At 33.0% G+C, this 21,427-nt stretch overlaps 4 protein-coding genes across 8 annotated transcripts; all 4 read left to right on the top strand.

Annotated features, from left to right (window-relative positions):
• Nucleotides 1–2,405: 2,405 nt before the first annotated feature.
• On the top strand, nucleotides 2,406–17,183 carry LOC129947548 (diphthine methyltransferase). Of its 4 annotated transcripts, XR_008781729.1 has the most exons (4): nucleotides 2,406–2,542; nucleotides 14,510–15,718; nucleotides 15,879–15,951; nucleotides 16,014–17,183. XR_008781729.1 is itself a non-coding variant. In XM_056058150.1 (2 exons), the coding sequence occupies exons 1-2, from the start codon at nucleotides 2,540–2,542 to the stop codon at nucleotides 15,566–15,568; spliced, it is 1,062 nt and encodes a 353-aa protein (XP_055914125.1). In that variant the 5' UTR covers nucleotides 2,406–2,539; the 3' UTR covers nucleotides 15,569–17,183. The 4 variants fall into 4 exon arrangements, 1 of the variants encoding a protein (XP_055914125.1); XR_008781728.1 differs by having other exon boundaries at nucleotides 15,879–17,183; XR_008781727.1 differs by having other exon boundaries at nucleotides 14,510–15,951.
• On the top strand, nucleotides 2,693–3,892 carry LOC129947549 (uncharacterized). Its single transcript, XM_056058151.1, has one exon. It carries the CDS (start codon nucleotides 2,974–2,976, stop codon nucleotides 3,538–3,540), a length of 567 nt encoding a protein of 188 aa, XP_055914126.1. The 5' UTR covers nucleotides 2,693–2,973; the 3' UTR covers nucleotides 3,541–3,892.
• Nucleotides 6,676–10,706, top strand: LOC129947547 (probable serine/threonine-protein kinase yakA). Of its 2 annotated transcripts, none has more exons than XM_056058148.1 (2): nucleotides 6,676–8,988; nucleotides 9,046–10,706. In XM_056058148.1, exons 1-2 carry the CDS (start codon nucleotides 7,820–7,822, stop codon nucleotides 10,484–10,486), a joined length of 2,610 nt encoding a protein of 869 aa, XP_055914123.1. In that variant the 5' UTR covers nucleotides 6,676–7,819; the 3' UTR covers nucleotides 10,487–10,706. The 2 variants fall into 2 exon arrangements, with proteins under 2 accessions (XP_055914123.1, XP_055914124.1); XM_056058149.1 differs by having other exon boundaries at nucleotides 6,677–8,671; nucleotides 8,744–10,706.
• Nucleotides 17,184–18,665: 1,482 nt separating the features above from the next.
• Nucleotides 18,666–20,628, top strand: LOC129945068 (uncharacterized). The gene is made up of 3 exons (XM_056054729.1): nucleotides 18,666–19,122; nucleotides 19,178–19,531; nucleotides 20,608–20,628. The coding sequence occupies exons 1-3, from the start codon at nucleotides 19,105–19,107 to the stop codon at nucleotides 20,626–20,628; spliced, it is 393 nt and encodes a 130-aa protein (XP_055910704.1). The 5' UTR covers nucleotides 18,666–19,104.
• Nucleotides 20,629–21,427: the final 799 nt, after the last annotated feature.

Here is a 21,427-nt window from a genome sequence, read left to right as displayed (position 1 = left end):
TAAGCCATTATTTTTCGGCCTACCCTTTTTGTATTTTGTTTTTTGAGTCTAAAACAAGTTTTTTTTGTAATTGATAATACGGTGTACTAGCCGCGAGATATGTAAGGGGACATGCTGTCCCCCTGCAACCTGCATTGCTCAGTATAGGATTTGGGGCTAGTGCGAGTTTGGATATATGCAAAGTACTTTTTGGATTTGAACACTAAAATCAAAGGAATTCACAAAAAAAACAAGTACTGTAACATTGAACAAAAAACAGAGTGAAATGTCAAATTCATTCATTTTGGCGTGTGTTTTATGTGAAAAAGTGAATTTTGATAATAAATTTAAAACAGAAATAAATGTTTCTTCGCTCTAAAATTGCTATAATTATTATTTATTTTATGGCAAGAGAATTGGATTCTCGTTGTTTAAACGTCGAGTAGATTTTAAAATGGCATAAACAACTGCAAAAATATTAGCAGTATTTGAAAGTGAAAAGTTCCATCAAAGTTATTTGTATATTAATTAGGTTTAAAAAATCTCAAGTGATTTTTCTGAAATTTTAAAATAGAATAAGCGATTTGAAAACATTAGCAGTATTTACTTTTTGAATTTTCAAAAAGTTAAACGTGATCAAATTTATTTGTATATTAATTAGTTTCAAAAAATATCAAATGATTTTTATGAAAATTTTACTTAAAAGTTTTTGATGCTTATTTAGAAAGCTAATTCCAAAATGTTATCAGCTATGCTTGTTTAACGAGCTCAATGTTTATTTGTCGCCTATCATCATCTTCCAGAAAGAAATTTTAAAGAAAATACAAATTAATCTTAAAGCAAACAGCAGTTACAGCAGTTTATAGTAAGTAAAAAAGTGTAACCACCTCTGTATTCTCTCCTATTTTCGGGTTTTGACATATGTTCGGGTTTTGTGCGTTCATATACATATATGTTTTATACTACTCTCCAAAGTAATATAAATAATATAATCAATTAGAAAAACGATAACTAAAATAAATAAATTTATAAGTTCTAAATATACACTTGATAAATAAATACACTAAGAAAATAAAAATAAATCACACTATCCCTATTTGAATACATTTAGCTTTGCAGAAACTAACACCATTATAAAAAAATGAAGCACTTTTTCCAAAAATTCTACTTCTTGTTTTTCTTCTTCTTCGAAGCAGAGTTTGGTAGTGAGCTTTTCGTTTAAACTATTTTAAGCAATTGTTATGTAAAATCATTTAAAAACGAAAATTGTTGGGAAATGTTGATCATTTAAACTACCAATATTGAAAATGAAAAAAAAATATTTCTACAACGGTGAATCACAAAATGAATAACTCAACAACATTGAACCTTTGGTGGAATCGGATAAGTAAGTATCACATTTTGATAGCCCACTGAGACAATTTTTAAGTCGATTGTGTAAGCGTCTGGTAGCTCCATTTAGTAAAAAACACATTTGTTGGCTATGACATTTTTGTTATGTGACAGCTTTTTGACTTTGAACCTTACATAGATCAAATTCGTTAGTTTTGATTGTCGTTTATCAAAAATCATCTTAGTCAATTGCACCGCTGCTCTTAACTCCTTGAAAATCTTTATACAAATTAATGAGATAAATAATAAAACATTTCATAAATTAAATTATTTAGAAATTGAAGAAAAGATGAATCATAGAAAACATTTGTTTATTGCGTAATAAATAATTGTGTTATAATTTAGTTGACGAATGGCTTTTAAATCCTTTCGCTTAAATTTTTAAGCATTTAACACCTACTCGACGAAAATAAGTTTTGGAATAAGTGTTAACTCTTTTTAAAAGTAAACTATACCCATTTGAAAAAAATATGTATTAAAGATTAGAAGATGATTTTGAGCTTGTAAATCAACAATAATGAAAGTTGCCTTGAATTAAATTTGTGAAGTAACAATAACCACTAAAAACCAGCACGATTCAATAGACTACGACACAGACAAACTTGCATACAGAATCAGCATTACTGCATAAATGAGAAATGTTTTACCATTATTATACCCTGTTGCCATGGTAAAATTTTAAAGTGGTTCTAATAAAATATCTAAATTAAAGTACCAATTGAATGTCTTGTGATAATATTCTTGTTTTCCTTGTTCTTTTATGTTGAATATCATTGCTTAATCGATCACAAGAATGTTTCCTTTTTAACGGAAAAAACATTCAATTTATCATCTTACGTAAATCAAATTCTTCCATTTTAATTGTCACTAATCAAAAATTACATTAGACTATTCCACCACGTCAACATTGCTGTTCGATTTAAAGTAATTTGGTATGACAATGGTTTATATCCTCAACAAATCAAAATAAGTAGAGTAACCGAATAAACCGAGATGTGTGTTCAGCCTTATCTGAAATTATATCGTAAGATCGTATTTCTTGATGAAATGACATTCAAACCGAATCTGTCGGTATTTGTTATGTTTTTATTTTTATTCGCACGCGAGTGTTGTAACTTCAGCGAATAATAATTTTTTTAAACTTACCGCTTTCAAGCAATTGTACTGAATGGTAAGTTTAATTTATTACTATTTTTCTAATAGCACCCAATCTAAAAAACTCCACAAAACTTCTCATTCAAAAGTTTCCAAACCACCCCCAAAAACCCCTTACAATAGCTATTAAAAAACACCCATCCAATAAAACTGTCAAAATTCGTTAAATTCGTACGTGTGCGCTTGTGTGTATCGCCACTAACAAAAAGGGTTGAGAGAAAAAAAAAAACAAAAATCGTTTTCTTAATTTTGCCACCAAAAGTAAGGATTTGATCTCTCGTTTTTCAATCTATTATTATCATTAAAGTTAGATAGAAATTAAAAAAAAAAATTATAAAGTTTCAATGATAAACTCACGTAAACGGTGCACTTTGGGCGCAGTGGAAAGATTAAAGTGATTGGGGACTTTTACTTTTTTTTGTTCTTGTGGGGAAAATTTTTTCTCAGATGTCAGGTGGAGGTGGTGGCGTTGAACACCATATTGTCATTATAAATCCTGCAACTACACCGCACGGACACTCGACGGAGCTTGTGAAGGCCGAATACGCCACTGATATTGAATCTCATTCCCATAATCTGCAGCAAAATCCTCAGGCTTTCCATAATTCTCGTTTCGACTACAACTATTCGTCGACTCTTCTTAACTTGGATACCTATCAGAACGTTAAAACACGTACCAGATGGAATGAATCGCCTGAAGCTAGAGAACGACGCTTAGCAAGGAACGCAGCCAGAATGAGAGACAAACGCTCGAAGGAGAGTGACGATGAATATAAAGCCCGTTTAGCGAAAAATGCCGAAGCTAACCGTGTTCGACGTCAAAATGAGAACGAAGTACAAAGAGCCCTAAGACTGATGAAAAATGCAGCTAGACAACGGCTAAGAAGGGCAAGCGAAACACCTGAGGAGCGGGTTAAAAGGTTAGCCAAGGCTGCAGAGAGAATGCGTTTGGCTCGAGCGAATGCACCCAAAATCGACAAACCGCCTCTGGCTGATCGCCTGAAAGGTTACTAGCCGAGTGCAAGTGTATCTGAAGCATAAGTTGCATCAGCCAGCGCCTTTTAGTGGTTTTCAACACAAATTAACAGTAATTCATAAGAGTGTAACAAATTATATAAAATTAGAAACATAAGAAGTATTATCTACCCAAAAAGTAATTGATCTAGTCTGGATTTCTTTGACAAGCTATTGTATTTCCCCATTTCTTGCGATATTGTTCCTTAGTTACCCTAAACACCCCAACCCCAATCTAAATTATTTGTTGAACAAAATTTTGTATTTTACGTTTTTATCATGTTTATTAGAAATATTTAGAAGTAAGCATAAAATAATAATAAAGTATCTTAAGGTCTTGAGAAAAACAAAATGCATTTAGTTTATTAACTATTCCACCTTTTCGTTGTTAGAGCTTTTTTTTACAGTACAAAGAGAAAATTATCGATTTTTCATCAATGCTTGACATTTGCTGTCTGTATTTGTATACCATTAGTATGACGATACAATTATTTTAAAAGGATGTTTCGGACTTTTGTTTGGATTGAACATGTTTAAATTAAAGACCTCATAATAACAAACAAAAATTGTTTTTTGGTGCTGTTGTTGGTATGAATGAAGAAAAATTCAGCTTTCACTGAAAATGGAAAATTGATACATTTCAGAGAGAAAAGTCACACAAGGCTCTCTACTGATTTTGGTAGAGCTAAAAATCAGAATTGAAGTCAATTGAATCCTTAGAAAAGTTTTTAATTTTACCAAATTTTCGTTTGGTTTTTCCGAGAAAAGATAATTTCAAGACACCTTTAATTGTAATAATGTAGAGGATAGCGCCCCATACAAATATATGACACTATTTCCTCGTTTTATTCTCCAGACATAGACTTGCAATTATACAGTATCAAACGTTAAATTTTCAATTTGTGGCCTAGATTTTGTTAGATTTACACTGGTAAGCAGTGCGTTTTTTAATTTGTATTTAATTTTAACAATAACTATTAGAAAAAATATTTTGGCTTTTTCGTTACGGAATGCCTTAAAGATAAACAAACAAAACTGTCGGAAACAATTTTTCATAAATATTGTATTCTTCTTGATCAAAAATGTGTCTTTTTTTACAATATAATTTTTTCTCTAAAGTACAATGGTATTTAGGGTTTACGGAAATAATAGAGTCAAAAATCCCACATTGGTGTTAAAGAAGAATACAGTGCAATTTTTTTGAGGGAGGATTTTTCACTTCTTGAGGCGGTTAAACAATTCGTATAACATTATAAAAGTTTTGTATATTACTTTATAATAAGTTTACAAAAATACAACACAATGTAAGCACGAAATGTAATAAGCTATTCATCTAGAATACAGTTTATAACAGTGAAAATATAGACTAATGCAATGTCGTTTACAAATAATTGTTAAGAACCTATTTTATGGATTCTGGTCATCTTAAAGCAAATGGCATTAAAATGCAACGATCCAGATATTTTCTTTTAAGTAAAACTTAACACGGTTAAAACTTTTGTTGCTTGCACCTAGACCAAAACCCAATATAGGAAATTTTTCTTATAGATAATAGTATTTAATAAAAAGGGAGTGAAACTAGAATATAACATGAAATTGTAAGACGTAAGGAACTTGATGTTTTACATTTAATAAGATTTAGTCGCAAACAGTATAGAGTTCTGAAATAAAACAGACATAAGATACATGACCAACATAAAACTACCTTCCTTTTGTAGTTTTTTGGTTTGATCAAACATCGAAAATCCAAGTTATTATATTCTTTGGAAGCTTATAACATTTACACAAGAAATTATGTAAATACGGAAATGTTTTGCGAATACTTTGTTTAGTTTTCGTTGTCTTCATAATTTTTAACAAAAAAAGGAATTTTTCGAATTCTAAAATTTGTCAATTTGTTTACTTAAAAAATAGTAACCATTTTTAAAATGTAGTCGATCCGCTTTTTTAAATTTAAGTATGATATAGAGCTTAAATAGGTTTATAAAGCAAATTGAAACTGTTAGTTATATAGATAGATATTTTATTTTTATTGGCAAAGATAAAGTTACAGAGTTTACAATATTTTAAAATCAAATATATGATATCAAAATTTATCTTACTACTGAAAAATAATAAATTAGTTTTTAAACAGCATGTGAATATCTTAATATTTGTAAGTTGGAAGAAAAACATTGCAAAGAAAAACTTTTATTCGAATTTACTGTTAAAGTTACTATCGTTATGATCGGTGGTTTTCTTTATTTTAGATGTTCTGAATTTCAGTAACTGTTTGCATGTTTTGCTCTTTAAATGGTTTAAGAGTAGGTATGCATTTTAGGAAAATTCGAGGCAGCTTCAAGCCAAATATAACATGTAAAACTTGTTTTACAACAGAATTATGTACATGCATATGTATTTAGTCCCTAAAAAAATGTCGAATTTTAAGTTTTAATTTAAAAAAAAATCAGTTTCAGTAATGCTAAATGTGGTTCTCACTAAAACTCTACTGACGTCACTTCATCGTGAATTTATTTTCTACTTTCGCAATACTTACAGCATAAAAGTATTGCGACTCCATTTTGCAGTTAAATGTGCCGTGGGAAGTTAAAGTTTCTCGCGTAACTTCTCTGTCGGCAACCCAAAGCAACTATACATTTTTGATCCACCCATAGACCTGGGCAATACAAAGTGATTTAATGGCCGGCAACATAAAAAACTAGTAGGAACTTTTAGTTGCCGACATAAAGCCACGACCAAGCAGTCGTATAGAGGTCATTCCCGAATTGATTAAGAAATCCACAAAGCTAAATTGACGAGCTCGAAAGCCAAATACCTCATTCGGGTATAACAAACTTTACTCATTTTAGCACGTTTGCTGCTCTTATTAATACAGAAAGCGTAATCCAATTTCTTACTGCGCATTGTTCAGGGGAAAAGACCACAGAAATTGGCGAAAATCAACCCATCACAGAAGCTGCGATATCGTATCGATGTTGAAAACCGAAACAAACAAGTCTAATCAGCTAATCTACTACAAAAACGTAATCTGTAAACAAAATATATAGCTTCGCTCTTCTTTCCAAAGTACATATATGTACGAGCTAGCTATCTCTATTTAAAACTCCCCAGAAGCAAGTCGTTAATGTTAATCTAGTTTCTAGTTTATTTTCCAATAATTTGCGCTCACACCCGCACATTGATTTTATTTTTTCATTTTGTAAAAAAGGCAATAATCAATTAATTTTAAATCTATTAAATATCATTTATAAGTACCTAATGAAAATGTCGATATTTAAACCCACCTTCACTTTAACTATAACTTTATCTCCCAATTTGATGCAAAAAGTAAAATAGTTATCATTCATCTCAAATGTGAAAGAAAAAAATATACTTTGCAAAAATGAATTCGTCGTTACTCGTAACCATCCACCAATCCGTCTAGCTAGCTCGGTCGTCCTATCGTCTTATAATAAATCTATGCAATGGTCTCTTTCATATGTGTTTTTGTTTTGCACTTGCTAATACAAACAAGTGAGAAAGCTATACCACCGCCGGTATATAATTCATGAAAGAATCATAAAATATCTCATCAGAAATGTCTCGCTCTGCGTATTCTGTTGGTTGTTGGGATAATCTAGTCGGCAAAGTACATATATATTTATCTAATATAAAATATACATTATGCAATAGCCCTAGCGACCGCCGATGTTTGTGCTATTAATTAAAAACAAGTGAATTCCGTTCCGTTATTGTAAATAAACATATCTCAGATCAGAAACAAAAAGTATTTTATGTATTTAAACATATAGAAAAGTAAAAAAATCGATAAAACCAACCATTTTTCATTCCAAGATTCCAATAAGAAAAAAAGCGAAGAAGTACACTTCTCTCAGGTTTTTGTCTGCAAAGTGTCAAATGTCAAATCGAACAACAGAGTTTACTCATTATTGCTGTCATCTTTAGTGTATTTTCTTTTTCTTGTTTTTATTTTTTAAGTGCTGCTCTTTGGCTCCAAAAAATAATAATATTTTGCAATAAAAATGTATTTCGTTGTGTTTTGTAAACAGAAAATTAAATATTAGTGGATAAGTGATGGCAGGGCGCTAAAATACAATCTATAGTTATCACATGCGCGTTCGCTGTTATTTTTTATTTTTATTTTATTTTTTAATGTTATTCAAGTATTTTTGTGAAAGAACTTGAGCCAAAATAAAATAGAAAAGCGAAATAGAATCATATTAAAACATTTATTTGAGCAAAAGAATAAGATATTGCTATCTAGTGTTTGATACAAATTATGGAATCTGATCCCAATGGGATAAAGATCGAACCGCCTACTGAACAACAATATTCGCACTTGCTAGGTTTGAATGGCGCCAATGGGCGCCTTATCATTGATCATCCATCCACTTTGTTGTCGCTTGCTGCCGCACAATCGCATCATCATCTACCCCCACATCTTCAGCAGCACCATCAGCAATTACATCAACAGCAACAACAACAACAACACCAACAACAACAACATCAGCAACAACAACAGCAACAGCAGGAACAACATCAACTGCAGCAGCATTCGATACACCATCAACATCAGCAACCGCCCCCGCTGCCTCCACCGCTGGATGTAAGCACAAGTTCAATTGAAAACAACGTTTCTGGGCTGCCCCCAGGGCCTAGCAGTTTATCATCTCTATCGCCATATCGTAGTATTACTCCACTTTCAGCGTCAGGTAAACAACGCTGGAACGAAAGCCCTGAAGCCAGAGCACGTCGTTTAGCCCGAAATGCTGAAAGAATGCGCGAAAGACGTTCACGTGAATCTGACGACGAGTATCGCAAGCGTCTATCGCGTAATGCCGAAGCAAATCGAATGCGACGGCAAAACGAATCGGAAATGGAACGTGCCATGCGGCTAGTGCGAAATGCTGCCCGGCAGAGATTAAGGCGTGCTATGGAAACGCCCGACCAGCGCGCTAAACGTCTACAGAAATTGGCCGAGCGAATGCGTCTTTATCGAGCAAATGAAAGCCCGGATCAGAGGAAGATGCGGCTTGCAGAAATGGCTGCCCGCGCCCGACAGCGCATTGCTAGTGAGACGACAGACGAGCGCAAGGAAAGACTGAAAAAATTGAACGAGTATGCAAAAAAGGTCAGAGAAAAGAAAAAAATTTTAAAGCTCAACCCAAATAGCGTTAATAATATTGGAAATTTTAACAATCAGGAGGTCTCTAGTCCTAGAACATCCCTTCTGACGCAAGATCGACAGCATGATCAACAGCAAGTCCAACATCAGTCAGAACAACAATTGCCTTCGCAATACCAGCATCAGACCCTGGCAAATTCAATTGAATACTATCAAAACATGTTCATGAGCCCGTCAGTACGACCCGGTAATGTGCTACTCTCTAAAGATTCACCATCACCAAGTCAACACCATCAACAGCATCAAAATCAACAAAGCTTGCGGTATAATTCAAATAGTCTATCACTTGATTCTGAATCTAATAGTTTGTTCCAACAAAGCTTATATGATGATCACAAGCAGAGTTTGCAGCAGCATCATCAGCTATCAAAGGTTCCACACGCTTCGGCTTTTGGCACACTTGCCAGTTCAATTGAGTACTACCAAAACAAATTCATAAAAAAGCAGGAACATCAAGATGGCAGCAATGCTAAAATACTCCCACTTCCGCTTCAGATAGATGAAGAGAAGCTGAATAAACTGAAAAGTTCACCCAACTCCGACGAGGCCAATAACTTTCAGCATCAGCAGCAGCAACAACAGCAGCAAATTCAAAACCCGCCAACACCACTCTATAATCAGTTTTCATACTTATCGTCATTTCCCGGTGGCTCGGTTTTAAATCCTCCTCAGGGGACAACAACTTCGCCTTGTCCGTCGACACCATCAAGCACCCAGCAACCTGCCGCCTACTATCCAATGTATCATAATGGTTTTCAGCTAGCCATAGCACCGAATACTGTGCCTCCACCCTTTACGCCTGTTCATTTTCCGCAAGGGTCTTCACAAACACCAAGTCCTTCGTCGTCGCAGTCGCCGAGCCCGTACAATCTGCTTACAAACTCAACTCTGGCGGCTGTAGCAACAACCGCTACGACTACTTCATCAACACGAGCTTCAGAAACTCCACAGTTACAACAACAACTGATTCAGGATTTTCCAAAGCCGGTCCGCGGTCGCCCTAGAAAACTCTATGCCGACAATAGCCTGTCAACTGATTTGCACGAAGAAGCAATTCTCAGGCAACAAAAAGCCAATTCTTTGCTGGAACAAGAGATCAACCAAATGCTAGCCGTAGCAGCAGCAGCATCATCAACAACAACAACATCAAATACAAAGCAAGGAAGGCGCCGCGGACGTGGTCAAGAATCAGATGAAGAAAGACGAATACGATTAGACAGAATGGCTGCTCATCAGCGTGCTGTGCGTGCTAATGAGAGCCTCGATCAGCGAGAAATTCGACTGAGAAATTTAAGTGCTCGAGCACGCATGAAGCGTGCCCAAGTGCGAGCCACAGAAACTGACAATGAACGCAAGCACAGACTTGCAAAGCAGGCAGAATATGCCCGTTTAAGAAGACTACGGTCACAAGCCCCCGAAAATAAGAAAATAATTGAGGAGCGTGCTAAACAATTGTACGCACAATTGCACAATATGGCAATGCCAGATGAATCCACACAGCAGGAACTAACACTAACGAGCACACAGAATAATATATCACAGGAGCAGCATAATTTAATGATGCTCCAGCATCAACTCCACCCCACATCGTCGTCTTCGGCACAACAACACCATCTGCAACAACAAATTAATGTTATAACTAATGGTGGCAGTGGCAGTGGTGAGGATTTCGGAAAGAATCCCGGCAAAGACTTTGGTCAGTCTGAAAATAACGATGTATTAAAAATTTTAGAACCCATTATAGTTATGAAAACTAAGTAAAATTTAAGAAATACAGTTTTTAAAAATGCAAGAGCAAATAAGTTTAAAAAATAACAATAAAGCATAAAATTAATACAAATATATGTATTTAGGTGATTAAGTAGTGACTAACTAATGTGTATGTAAAAGTAGGGAGAATAAAACAAATAAGTAAAATGCATAGAAAAAGAAAAAAAAGTATAACAATAAAACAAAAGTCAATAATTTTTTAAAAGTAGAATTGAGTGTTTTTTTTTATTAATTTTAAATTGTATGATGTAAAAACCTTATCAAAAAATTAATATTTAAGACACTACTTAAAAAGAAACAGCTCAGCACAAACTAATTCTGATTTTTTGTATTTCTAAAGAAGAAATGTACTATAGTACAGTGAAATTTTTCTAAGAGCTAAACTGGGACAAAAAATATATACACAATTTAATTTGTTTCCAAATTAAAATCAGTTTATATTTTATTATTTATTAAAACTTTTTGTTTTGGTTTTCTTATTCTCTGGTAATAAGAAAAGCTTTCTTTCAATAAATTAAAAAATCATCTGGGAGTTATTCCGTAAAATAAGAACGATAGCACGCTATAGCCTAAATGATAGCTGTCATTATCTTCCCTTAATAAGAACGTTTAATCGCATCGCTTTAAATGTAGCTTAGATTTATTTAAGACTGCAGACTTCTGCTACAAAAATATCCAAATGTAAAGTTTTAAATGTTTTCAACGAAGCACTATCTAATAACGTCGACAACTCGATTACGCCATTCGAACATCGTCATAAAGTTTCTTGTCTTGAGCTTTTTTAACGGACTCTGTTTTGGTTAAATAGCCAACTGCATTCCTTCCCTTAAGCATTATTCACATGAGCACGACCAACGAATTAACGAATATTCGTCGATTTTGACATTTTTTTCACCTGAGAGTTTTTAATTCGTCGCGAATGAGCCACAGCCGAACACCACCACGAAACCAAAACAAGAATGATTTTTTTAGGTTAAGTACGCGCGATTATTTTATTCGTTGCGAGTGTGGATAATGTGGAACGCGAATAAAGTTTGGCAGTCCGTATCAACTACAATTTTTTTCGCGACGAATAAATTTGTTTTCTTAATTTTATTAATGTGTATATGATATTGAAAAGTAAAAGTATGCATCATAAATCAAATGGAAACAATATTGCTATCGTTTTGTTAAGAATTTGTGTGGAAATATGTCTTCAAACGTATATAAACTCACATTTTGTAATTCATTCGTCGTTCGTTGGTCGCGCTCATGTGAATACTACTTTAAACAATTTAACCGTAATGTCCACGCTTCTAGGAATGCCCATGTCAGTATACCCTTGAGCTCAAGTTCGGCCATATTATGAAGTACAGTGATTCATTTTTTAGCCGTACTACGCGAATGTGGCATGCCTTGCCAACCTCTATCTTTCCCTATCATTGCAATTTTCAGAAAGTCAAAATTAATGTACACCGACATCTCGTATCCAACCCTTCCCTCTTTTGCTAATGCTCACACTGTGTCGCTATGTATAAAAAAAATCTTAGAAGATATTCGATGGATGGTCACCATTATTATAGTTCATAGTTATCGCAAACAACAAGAGGAAATAAGAATATCAATGGTCATATCTATCAAAGTGAAGAAGGATGAGTGGATATGTAAGTTAGCACCGTAATTATTTTGTTTCTTTTTTTTGGGTTAAAAGATAATGTTATACATTTTTTATTAACTCAGGTCTTTGCTCGAATTCAGTCGAATCTCGTTGTTATTAACTAATTATATAGAATGATTATAATATGGTGTCACATTCAGCCGTATTATTTTTGAGTTTCACCCAAATATTTTTGTTCGCTCGGAGTTTAGAAAGCCGGTGAATGTTTCAAGTTTTGTTTTGTATTTGTTGAACCGCTCAATTAAGAAAAACTATTTGACAGATTTGTAATGTTACGGTTCGACATGACAGTCAGTAAAAAATATATTGAAAAAAAGACTAGTTTGAAAGGTATTCAAAATTCTACCTTGAACCTTTTTTTTAACTTTCCGAGCTACATAGTTTTCTTCACATTTTCCTAAATTTTAAACACAGAATTTAAATGACTTCGTTTTTAAACACTGCTATTAGAATCAATCACGTGACGAGTTATTAGTCTAACTCTAAATCAATTTATTAAAGACAATAGCTTCATTCGTTGACCGTAACTAAGGGTTGACGCAGATTTCCTTGACAACATCAATTTTTGTACAGAAAGTGTAAGTTAAAAAAAAATCAATTATTGCCATACTGATCCTTTATTGAATAACAAGAGTTGGCTTGTTTATCGGATATTCATTTTGCAAATGTGGATATTTTGGCACTACTACTCGTTCTTAAATATTGACTTAACGTAGTAAAGTCGAATATTGAAAAATGGTTCACATAATCTAGGCCCATGGTTTTTCCTTGGGTTGATTCGTTATTATTGTTGTTCGATTTTATGTCTCAAGATTTCTATAAAATTAAATTTCATTTAAAATAATTTTTAAAATATTGTGAACAAAATTTTCATAATTTTATTTATTATTTTAACTGCAAACTTATGTCGAAGTTGAGTACAGAGTTAAGTAATGTATAAATAAATAATAAATTGTGTGGCGCAACAGTCCCTTGGGAACCAGGGCTTAGTGACTGTGTGCGAGTAGAGTACAGTTGTCAGGAATGGAAGGGACCTACAATTGTAGGCCGAATCCGAACGGCTAATTTGAGAAAGCACTTCATGACAAGAATTACTCTTGAAGGATTTGTCAATTTCTCGCAAGAGGCAGTACCCGCGAAAATTATTTTTTTTTAAATTAAGGTGGCACAGGCAGGGATTGAACCCAAGACCCCTTGCATGACAGTCCAACGCACTAACCATCATGCCACGGGTACTAAAGTAATGTATAGTAAATAAAAAAAAAACGAACAGCAAAAGAAGAAAGAAAACCAATTTTATAAAAATACTTACATAATACATACATAGATAACAATTTTTTATAAATTAAAATTAATACAGATAAAATAACATTCAAAATAAATGCACATGAAATTTAAAGGTTAATTTGAACCTTGATTAGATCTTGCATGAGAAGTATGAACAAAATTAAAATTGTGATTTAATTGGGACGATAATTTATGTTCAGCATACGGAGGATACATTTAGAACAAATTAAACCCAATAGAAGTTGAAATAAGAAAAGGACTGTGTCAGATAAATATTAAATTGATGTTTTTGAAATGAAAATGCTCGGTGGTCGAGTAAAAGCCTAGATTTCGTTTGAAAAATCACTCAATCTTGGTTCTAGGATTTTTTAAAACAAAACCTTTGCTTAAAGACTGCCGTCTGATTAAAAAGTATGCAACCGGTTCACGCGTTTTAAAGATAAAGGTTTTGAAAAAGTTATCGCGCATATACCGGCTACAGACCGTTGAATGTAGAAATGGTCGTTAAAGGCCAACGACAACGAAAGATCGGTATTATTCAAAAAATCGTACTAGATGTAGCCTTTAGTCGAAATTGCCTCATTGAAGTTTTTATTAAAATTAATTTTAATCTCAGAAATAATATAAAATAGTGTTTTATTAATCATATTATTAATAAGTAAACTGCTCTAATAAATCATCGCCGTGTTTTTAAAACCTCCTAAGTCCGTATTTTTTAGGTTTTGAAATACATATTTGCATTTACAATTTGAAATCGAATAAAAAATTATCAGATTTTGGGAGTTTAAATTGTATATAATATGATAACAGAGGAACGTAGAGCTTTGGAGGCCTTACTGAAAACTTATACAAATCTCTTACAATGCTTTTGACTTCAAAATATTTCTCTGACAATATAAAATACAAAATATTAATTATGTTTCTGAAACAAGGGTAATTAATTCCAAGATAAGTTCATATATGAACAAATGTGGACCATAGATAAGGTGAACAAAGTTAAAATATATCCTTATACAATAAATTAAAAATATAATTTTACTAAGATCAGTGTTATTATTTTATTTTTGTAGATGGAAATAAAAACTCTTCATTCATTAGACACTGAATACTCAGCTGATTCGATTGAATGGTGTCCAAATGAACATTTCTTAACGTACTTTGTTTGTGGAACATATCAGCTGGAGGGCAATACTTCGGAGTCATCTTCGCCGCCTTGTCGGCGAAAAGGACGAATTTATTTGTTCCAATTCAAAGCAAAAACAAATGACTTTGTTGAATTACATCGAGTTGAAACAGCGGCTATACTCGACATGAAGTGGCTGCAACAAGAAAACTTAGAATTTCCTATTCTCGCTGCTGCAAATGCACTTGGACAGATTGAAGTTTTCACGTTAGAAAAAAATCAATTGATACGAAAATCTACCTTTGATCTAAATACAGAGTTTCATAATTTACTGGCATTGTCTTTGGATTGGGATTGGAACAGTTCATCGCAGCTGGTTGATAATCGAAAAATACTTTCGTCGGACTCTAAAGGCGACATCACACTATTACAATTTAACGAAAATAGATTAACAAAACTAAATAGATGGTCAGCACACAGTTTTGAAGCGTGGATATGTGCTTTCGACAAATGGGACTTTAATCGTGTGTTCACAGGTGGCGACGACACATTTTTACATGCTTTCGACATCCGGGGGCCGAACAAAATTTTAACAAACAAGTCGCATATTGCTGGTGTAACGTGTTTATTGAGTCATCCAAAACAGGAACATATACTTTTAACCGGAAGCTATGATGAACGTTTGAGAATCTTTGACACACGGTCAATGAAGCAACCAATTTCCGATATTAACCTTGAAGGGGGTATCTGGAGATTGAAGCCTGATCCGTACGACAGAAATCTGATTTTGGCGGCTTGTATGTATAAAAATTTCAGTATTGTTGAATTACTAGATGGAAGGAGCGATATGAAATTGGTCGGCGAGTATAACGAGCACGAAAGTATATGCTATGGAGCTGATTGGTGCATGGACACTAACAAAGAAAACAATGGTGATCTTTATATGGCAACTTGCTCGTTTTATGATCATAAGTTATGCTTATCGGAATTAATCGAGAATAAATAAATAGTGTCACTTATGCCAAGCTAAATTTTATGTTACAATTTCACTACACTATAATTTTGTATTTTAATAAGGACTAGAAATGTTTAAAGTTAATTTTTACAACTTTCCCTTTAATAGTAATTGGTTTATGAATAATTATTTTTTGCTCAGGTAAGAATACAAAATTCAGTCTTTTGGTGAGTTTTTGCAAATTAAAAAAAAAATTTCCGATTTCCAAAAGAAATGTGTATGTTATTATAACCTTAAGCATTTACTTTTTATATTTATAAATATAATTTTACATAAAATACATACTTATATATAATTTCAGTCGATTACTTATTACGATAAGCAGCTAGTCGAGCTCAAAAGTGAATTCTATTTTATGAACACATTTGTGAATGGTAGGTTTATAATTTAAAATATTTATTTTATTTAATAATACCAATAATTCTATTGTAACCAGGAAGACACTTCGTTGCCCGAGAAAATTATTGTCGTATGTAGCATTTCGTAATGTTAGGGAAATCGCAATCAAAGTTTAAAAAATCATATGTTTGAAACGGCTAAGTAGAATTGTTTCAAATTTGAACCATTTGTTCAGAACGAATTAAGTTTTAGTGGGTTTGGAACAAAAAACTAAAATAAAACCAAACATTTTTTGAACATGAAACATAAACTCCATTTTTATTTTCTTGTAAACAAATAAACTTAACAAAACATTAACAAAACAAAATAGGAACTTAAGAAATAAATCACAAATTCATTAAAAAAAGAAAAAAATAATAATCTTCATAAAAAAATAAATAAATTCTTATTCTTAAAATGATATTAATTAAAAATATTGATAAAATACATAGAACAAATTAAAACGGTGCTTATAACTTAAAAATTGCTAATAAGCTTTGTCTTCATCAGGAAGATATGGAATCATACTTTTAATGTCTGCTCTCTTTTTTATATCTATTGCTTTCGCTGAAGCGCTTCGCAGTTCTTTTTGCCAAATGAGATCATTATTTACTACATTTTGAGCAGATTTTTTACCTTTTGTTTTTTTTTTATTAAACTGTTATAAGTATAAACAGTTTCATTAAAAGAAAATTTGCACCCAAGCTGAGTTTTAAGTCACAATACTTACGCAATAAGTTCTGTTGGTAATTCCGGCGGAGACAAAATTAATTGTCGTATGTGCAGGACTTTTAACTATAATTAACATATGTGCAAAAATTAAACACATACGACAAAATAAATACCCAAACGCATTCGACCTTGCACATACGACAAAATTAATACAAATTATCTCTGTAATAGATATTAAAACGCGGAAAACAGCATTTGAAAGATTATTTTTTGTTTGTCCAACCGCATCAAAACCTGAAAATCGCATTTTTTCACATACGACAATAATTTTCTCAGACGACGACTTTAAAGAACTCCAAGTCAGTTTCCACTTTGCAAACTATTAAAAACCAACGCAAAACTTGCAATAAACTATTATACCGGTTTTAAAAGTCAGAAATCTGTTATTTTATGTTAAATGCAAATCAAATTGTTTATGCCAAAAGATTTTGAAAAATTAGCATACATAATCCCAATTTTGATAAAGAAAATTAAAAATTTAAGTTCACTTCGACTAGTCGATTGGGTTTTTAGTTTTCTGATAAAAGGACAACTTTAAATATGTGATTACCTCCAAAATCTGTTGTTTGGGATTTCAGTAAAAGAATGGGATTAAGCTTTAGTTTCCTATCGTTCGACGTTCGATATTTCAATATGAAAATAAAACCTTTGTATCAGCTGTTATTTTACATTGTGATGAATTAAAACTTGTCATTGCATGTTGAAAGAAGAATATTCTACGTTATATGTTTTACTCCCTTAACCCCATGGTCAACAGTTCTTTGTACGCATATGATCAAAATTTTACTTTTGAACTGCATTTTCCAATAAGTGCAATAATTATTAAATTAAGTTGATAATTAAATCGAATAAAACAAATTGGAATCTTAAGAGAAAATTAAAAGAATGATTCGTCAACCATAATATTAGCAAGTTGATAAAAAGTGACCAATATTGTAATTTCAATGAAACACTATTGCCAATCAATTTTTTTCTGAGTTCGATCTTTGTTGATATAAATTGACTTTAACCCATGGTTTTCAGGTGGGTTGGTGTCAAAATACTGTATTTAAAATAATGTATCTTGTAATACTGTATTTCAAAGTGTGTAAACAATTTTTATTTTTCAGCCTATTCACAGAATTTTGACAACAGAATACTTTTTTAACTAGTAAATACGAGTAAATGGTATATTTCGTTGTCTGTACACATATGCACAGCAATATTCAATTGTTGTAGCAACATCAGTTCCTAGCGAGTGCCTCCTTTCCAAATACGGTGTAACAATGTCTCAAACAAGAAACAGATTGTGTCAAAAATACAGCGAATAGTTAGTGTTTTTGGGCAATCTTGATGTTAAAGAGTTTTTTGTTTTAAGTAGGTATGGGTGATTATACAAAAGTTGGGCAACTCGATGTCATCAACTAATAAACGGTGATTTTTTAAGAGCTTGAGAACTTTAAAAAAAAAAACGCATAAAATTTGCAAAATCTCATCGATTCTTTATTTGAAACGTTAGATTGGTCCATGACATTTACTTTTTGAAGATAATTTCATTTCAATGTTGACCGCGGCTGCGTCTTAGGTGGTCTATTCGGAAAGTCCAATTTTGGGTAACTTTTTCGGAATAGCCCGAAATCAGAAATGTTGTCTTCCAAAGCTGGAATAGTTGCTGGCTTATTTGTGTAGACTTTAGACTTGACGTAGCCCCACAAAAAATAGTCTAAAGGCGTCAAATCGCATGATCTTGGTGGCCAACTTACCGGTCCATTCCTTGAGATGAATTGTTCTCCGAAGTTTTCCCTCAAAATGGCCATAGAATCGCGAGCTGTGTGGCATGTAGCGCCATCTTGTTGAAACCACATGTCAACCAAGTTCAGTTCTTCCATTTTTGGCAACAAAAAGTTTGTTAGCATTGAACGATAGCGATCGCCATTCACCGTAACGTTGCGTCCAACAGCATCTTTGAAAAAATACGGTCCAATGATTCCACCAGGGGGGTTATTATGAAAAACGAAACTCGTTCAAAATAACGCTTATTCGTTAAATTGCGATTAGAAAAAACGATTGTAGTGGCACAAATGACGATACTCGTATTTTTATTTACGAGTGCCTTCAGCTCTCGTTCAGCTTTCGTTTTGGGGGTAGATGTCAAATGTCATTTATTTTTTTGTTTGGTTGGTTTTTGTTTTGTTAAGTGCGCAAAAAAATGTAAGTAAATAATAAATAAAATTGTCAAAAACATACAAATAAGTTATTTCTAACCTTCTAGGCCTACAACTAATGCTAAGCAGTTGGATTTGCTGGTAGCTTTTATGGAAACCAATCCAAACATAGCAAAAAATTACTTGCCGACGAGCCAAGCTAAAGCCAAATCCAAAATTCTTTGAAAGGCTTTGACTGATAAGCTAAATGCATGCGGTGCTCCAGAGAAACCAATGGATGGTTGGAAAAGTGTAGGTTTCCTTAAAACAAAACTTTGCGTTTATGATTAATTCTGTTCTTCGTTAGGTATGGAAAGATTTTAGGTACAATCTTAAGCACAAAATGCGTGGAAATTTACTCTATCGAAGTGGCACAGGGGGTGGCCCGAATAAGCAAAAAAAATATTCAGAAAATGAAAAAATAGTAATTGCGATTCTAGACCTAAATGAGGCCGTGTCAGGGAATTTATCAGGGAAACAATTCGGTGATCCGAGTGATGCGAATATTCAAGTGGCGGCCGGCAGCAGCACCAGTGTTAATGTGACTTTGGAAGAAGCAGATGAGCAGGAAGTACTTCTCGTTATATTCAACGATGACTCTTTACCACAACCAGACAACAATGAAAATACTGAGCCACATACAGATAATAGTGAACATTTTGTATTTTTTTATACGCATTTCCTCTTTTTTGTTAGTTTGGGATTCATCTTCGCTTTTAAGGAAATAGTCGCAGTGAAAAAACATTTTATAGAATTTATGCAAATTACATTTATTTTTGAAACTTCCTCGACTTTATTTATATTTTGACATTTGTTAATAGGAGTGAAGTTAGTTGCTCCTTTAAAAAATTATCATTTTTCGTTTTTGCCTGGCAACTTTTTTTGCTTTCTATTTTCGTATCTTATAATCGCTCTTCACCATGACTTTCGTTTCTTCGAGTTTCGTTTCTTCTGCCGTTCGTTTCGTAATTCATAATAAGGCCCCAGCATACAAACCACACCAAACAGTGCATTTTTCGGGATGCATGGGCAGTTCTTGAACGACTTCTGGTTGCTCTTCACTCCAAATGCGGCAATTTTGCTTATTTACGTAGCCATTCAACCAGAAATGAGCCTCATCGCTGAACAAAATTTGTCGATAAAAAAGCGGATTTTCTGCCAACTTTTCTAGGGGCTAAAATTCAATGATTTGCAAGCGTTGCTCGTAAGTCTATTCATGATGAAATGTCAAAGAATACTGAGCATCTTTCTCTTTGACACCATGTCTGAAATCCCGCGTGATCTGTCAAATACTAATGCATGAAAATCCTAACCTCAAAAAAATCACCCTTTATATACAAAGTCTTATTATATTTTATTAAGATTACAATTTATTTTAAAACAGTGGAAAGACCTTAATTTAGTCACTCAATTTCAGCTCTTCATTTTGAATACAAAGTTTAAAAAAAATACAATTAGTTCTTAAAAAGTCAGTCCTTTGGTATGTCGCAACCCAGAAAACCAACAATTAAGTGGCTGTCTATTAAACATTACCATTGATTTGAAAAAAATTTCAATTCAATACAATCTATGATGTATATAGTTTTATATATGTATACTGAAGCTTTTGTAATGCATTATTCTCCACTTTATTTTAAAAAAAAATATGAAATTTTGTGTTCAGTTGCTTTTGTAATGCATTATTCTCCACTTTATTTAAAAAAAATAAGAAATTTTGTGTTCAATTGTATTCTTCAGTCCATTGTGTGTTGTGTGTAAATTTAAAATTCGTGCGAAATATTCGCGACTCAACTCCAAATCCCACTTTGAATCTTAATGTTGGTAACAGGGTTGTTGCGCATGTACAAATTCTGACATCCGCGAAAGCGGGTGCGGATTTTTTTAGACTCGCATCCGCGGATTCGGATTCGGATGCTGATACGGATTTTAGAATTTATTACATAAAAACAATTTTAAGTTCGTAAATAAAGGAAAATTGTATTGACTATCTTTGCGTTTAATAATTAAATTTAAAAATGGGTGAGTTATATTTAATAAAAAGCAAGATTGCAGCTTTCTCAGACTGTAATCTGTTTCTTAGTGTTGTGTTGTTTCTTATAATTGTTCGCTGGGAACACTGGCTTGTGGAAGTGATAAATACCTCAGTGCAACTTTGGAGAGCCTTTTAAAGTCTGTTTGATGGACTTTACACCAATAAAGTGGATTATTATCCAATTCTAGTCTTTTTTTATTTCGGTAACATGCTAACTCCCTTCGAAGAAGTGCTTCTTGAATAGCGTTATCAGATTCTCCTTCAGCTTCGTCTTCAGTTGATGAATCTAGCATCATTTCCATATCGCTTCTGAAGCAAGCCTTTGTTTTATGTTTATAAAAAAATATCATACCTGCATCTTCTTTCTTTTTTTGAAAAAGATTTTCATTGTTAAAACAAACTCTTCTGGGTGCTTTGATTTCAAGTGGTTTTTCAACGAAGAAGTCGTGCGTCCTTTTCGTGAGTATGTTTTACGACATATTTTGGATTCGGGCTTGTCAGGATCATTTTTATTCAAATTAAAAT

Source organism: Eupeodes corollae, chromosome 2, assembly GCF_945859685.1.
Source record: "Eupeodes corollae chromosome 2, idEupCoro1.1, whole genome shotgun sequence".
Classification (NCBI taxonomy): Eukaryota; Metazoa; Arthropoda; class Insecta; order Diptera; family Syrphidae; genus Eupeodes; species Eupeodes corollae.
Note: the sequence above shows the minus strand (reverse complement) of the source record. Positions and strands in the feature narration are given on the sequence as shown.

Bases quoted from the DNA above. Each gene is read 5' to 3' on its own strand.
- LOC129947549 (XM_056058151.1), top strand. From the start codon at position 2,974: ATGTCAGGTGGAGGTGGTGGCGTTGAACACCATATTGTCATTATAAAT.
- LOC129947547 (XM_056058148.1), top strand. From the start codon at position 7,820: ATGGAATCTGATCCCAATGGGATAAAGATCGAACCGCCTACTGAACAA. The intron at 8,989-9,045 runs GTATAATTCAAA...GTTCCAACAAAG, and splicing joins CAAAATCAACAAAGCTTGCG to CTTATATGATGATCACAAGC.
- LOC129945068 (XM_056054729.1), top strand. The intron at 19,532-20,607 runs GTATTTTTTTAT...TGTATTCTTCAG, and splicing joins CAGATAATAGTGAACATTTT to TCCATTGTGTGTTGTGTGTA.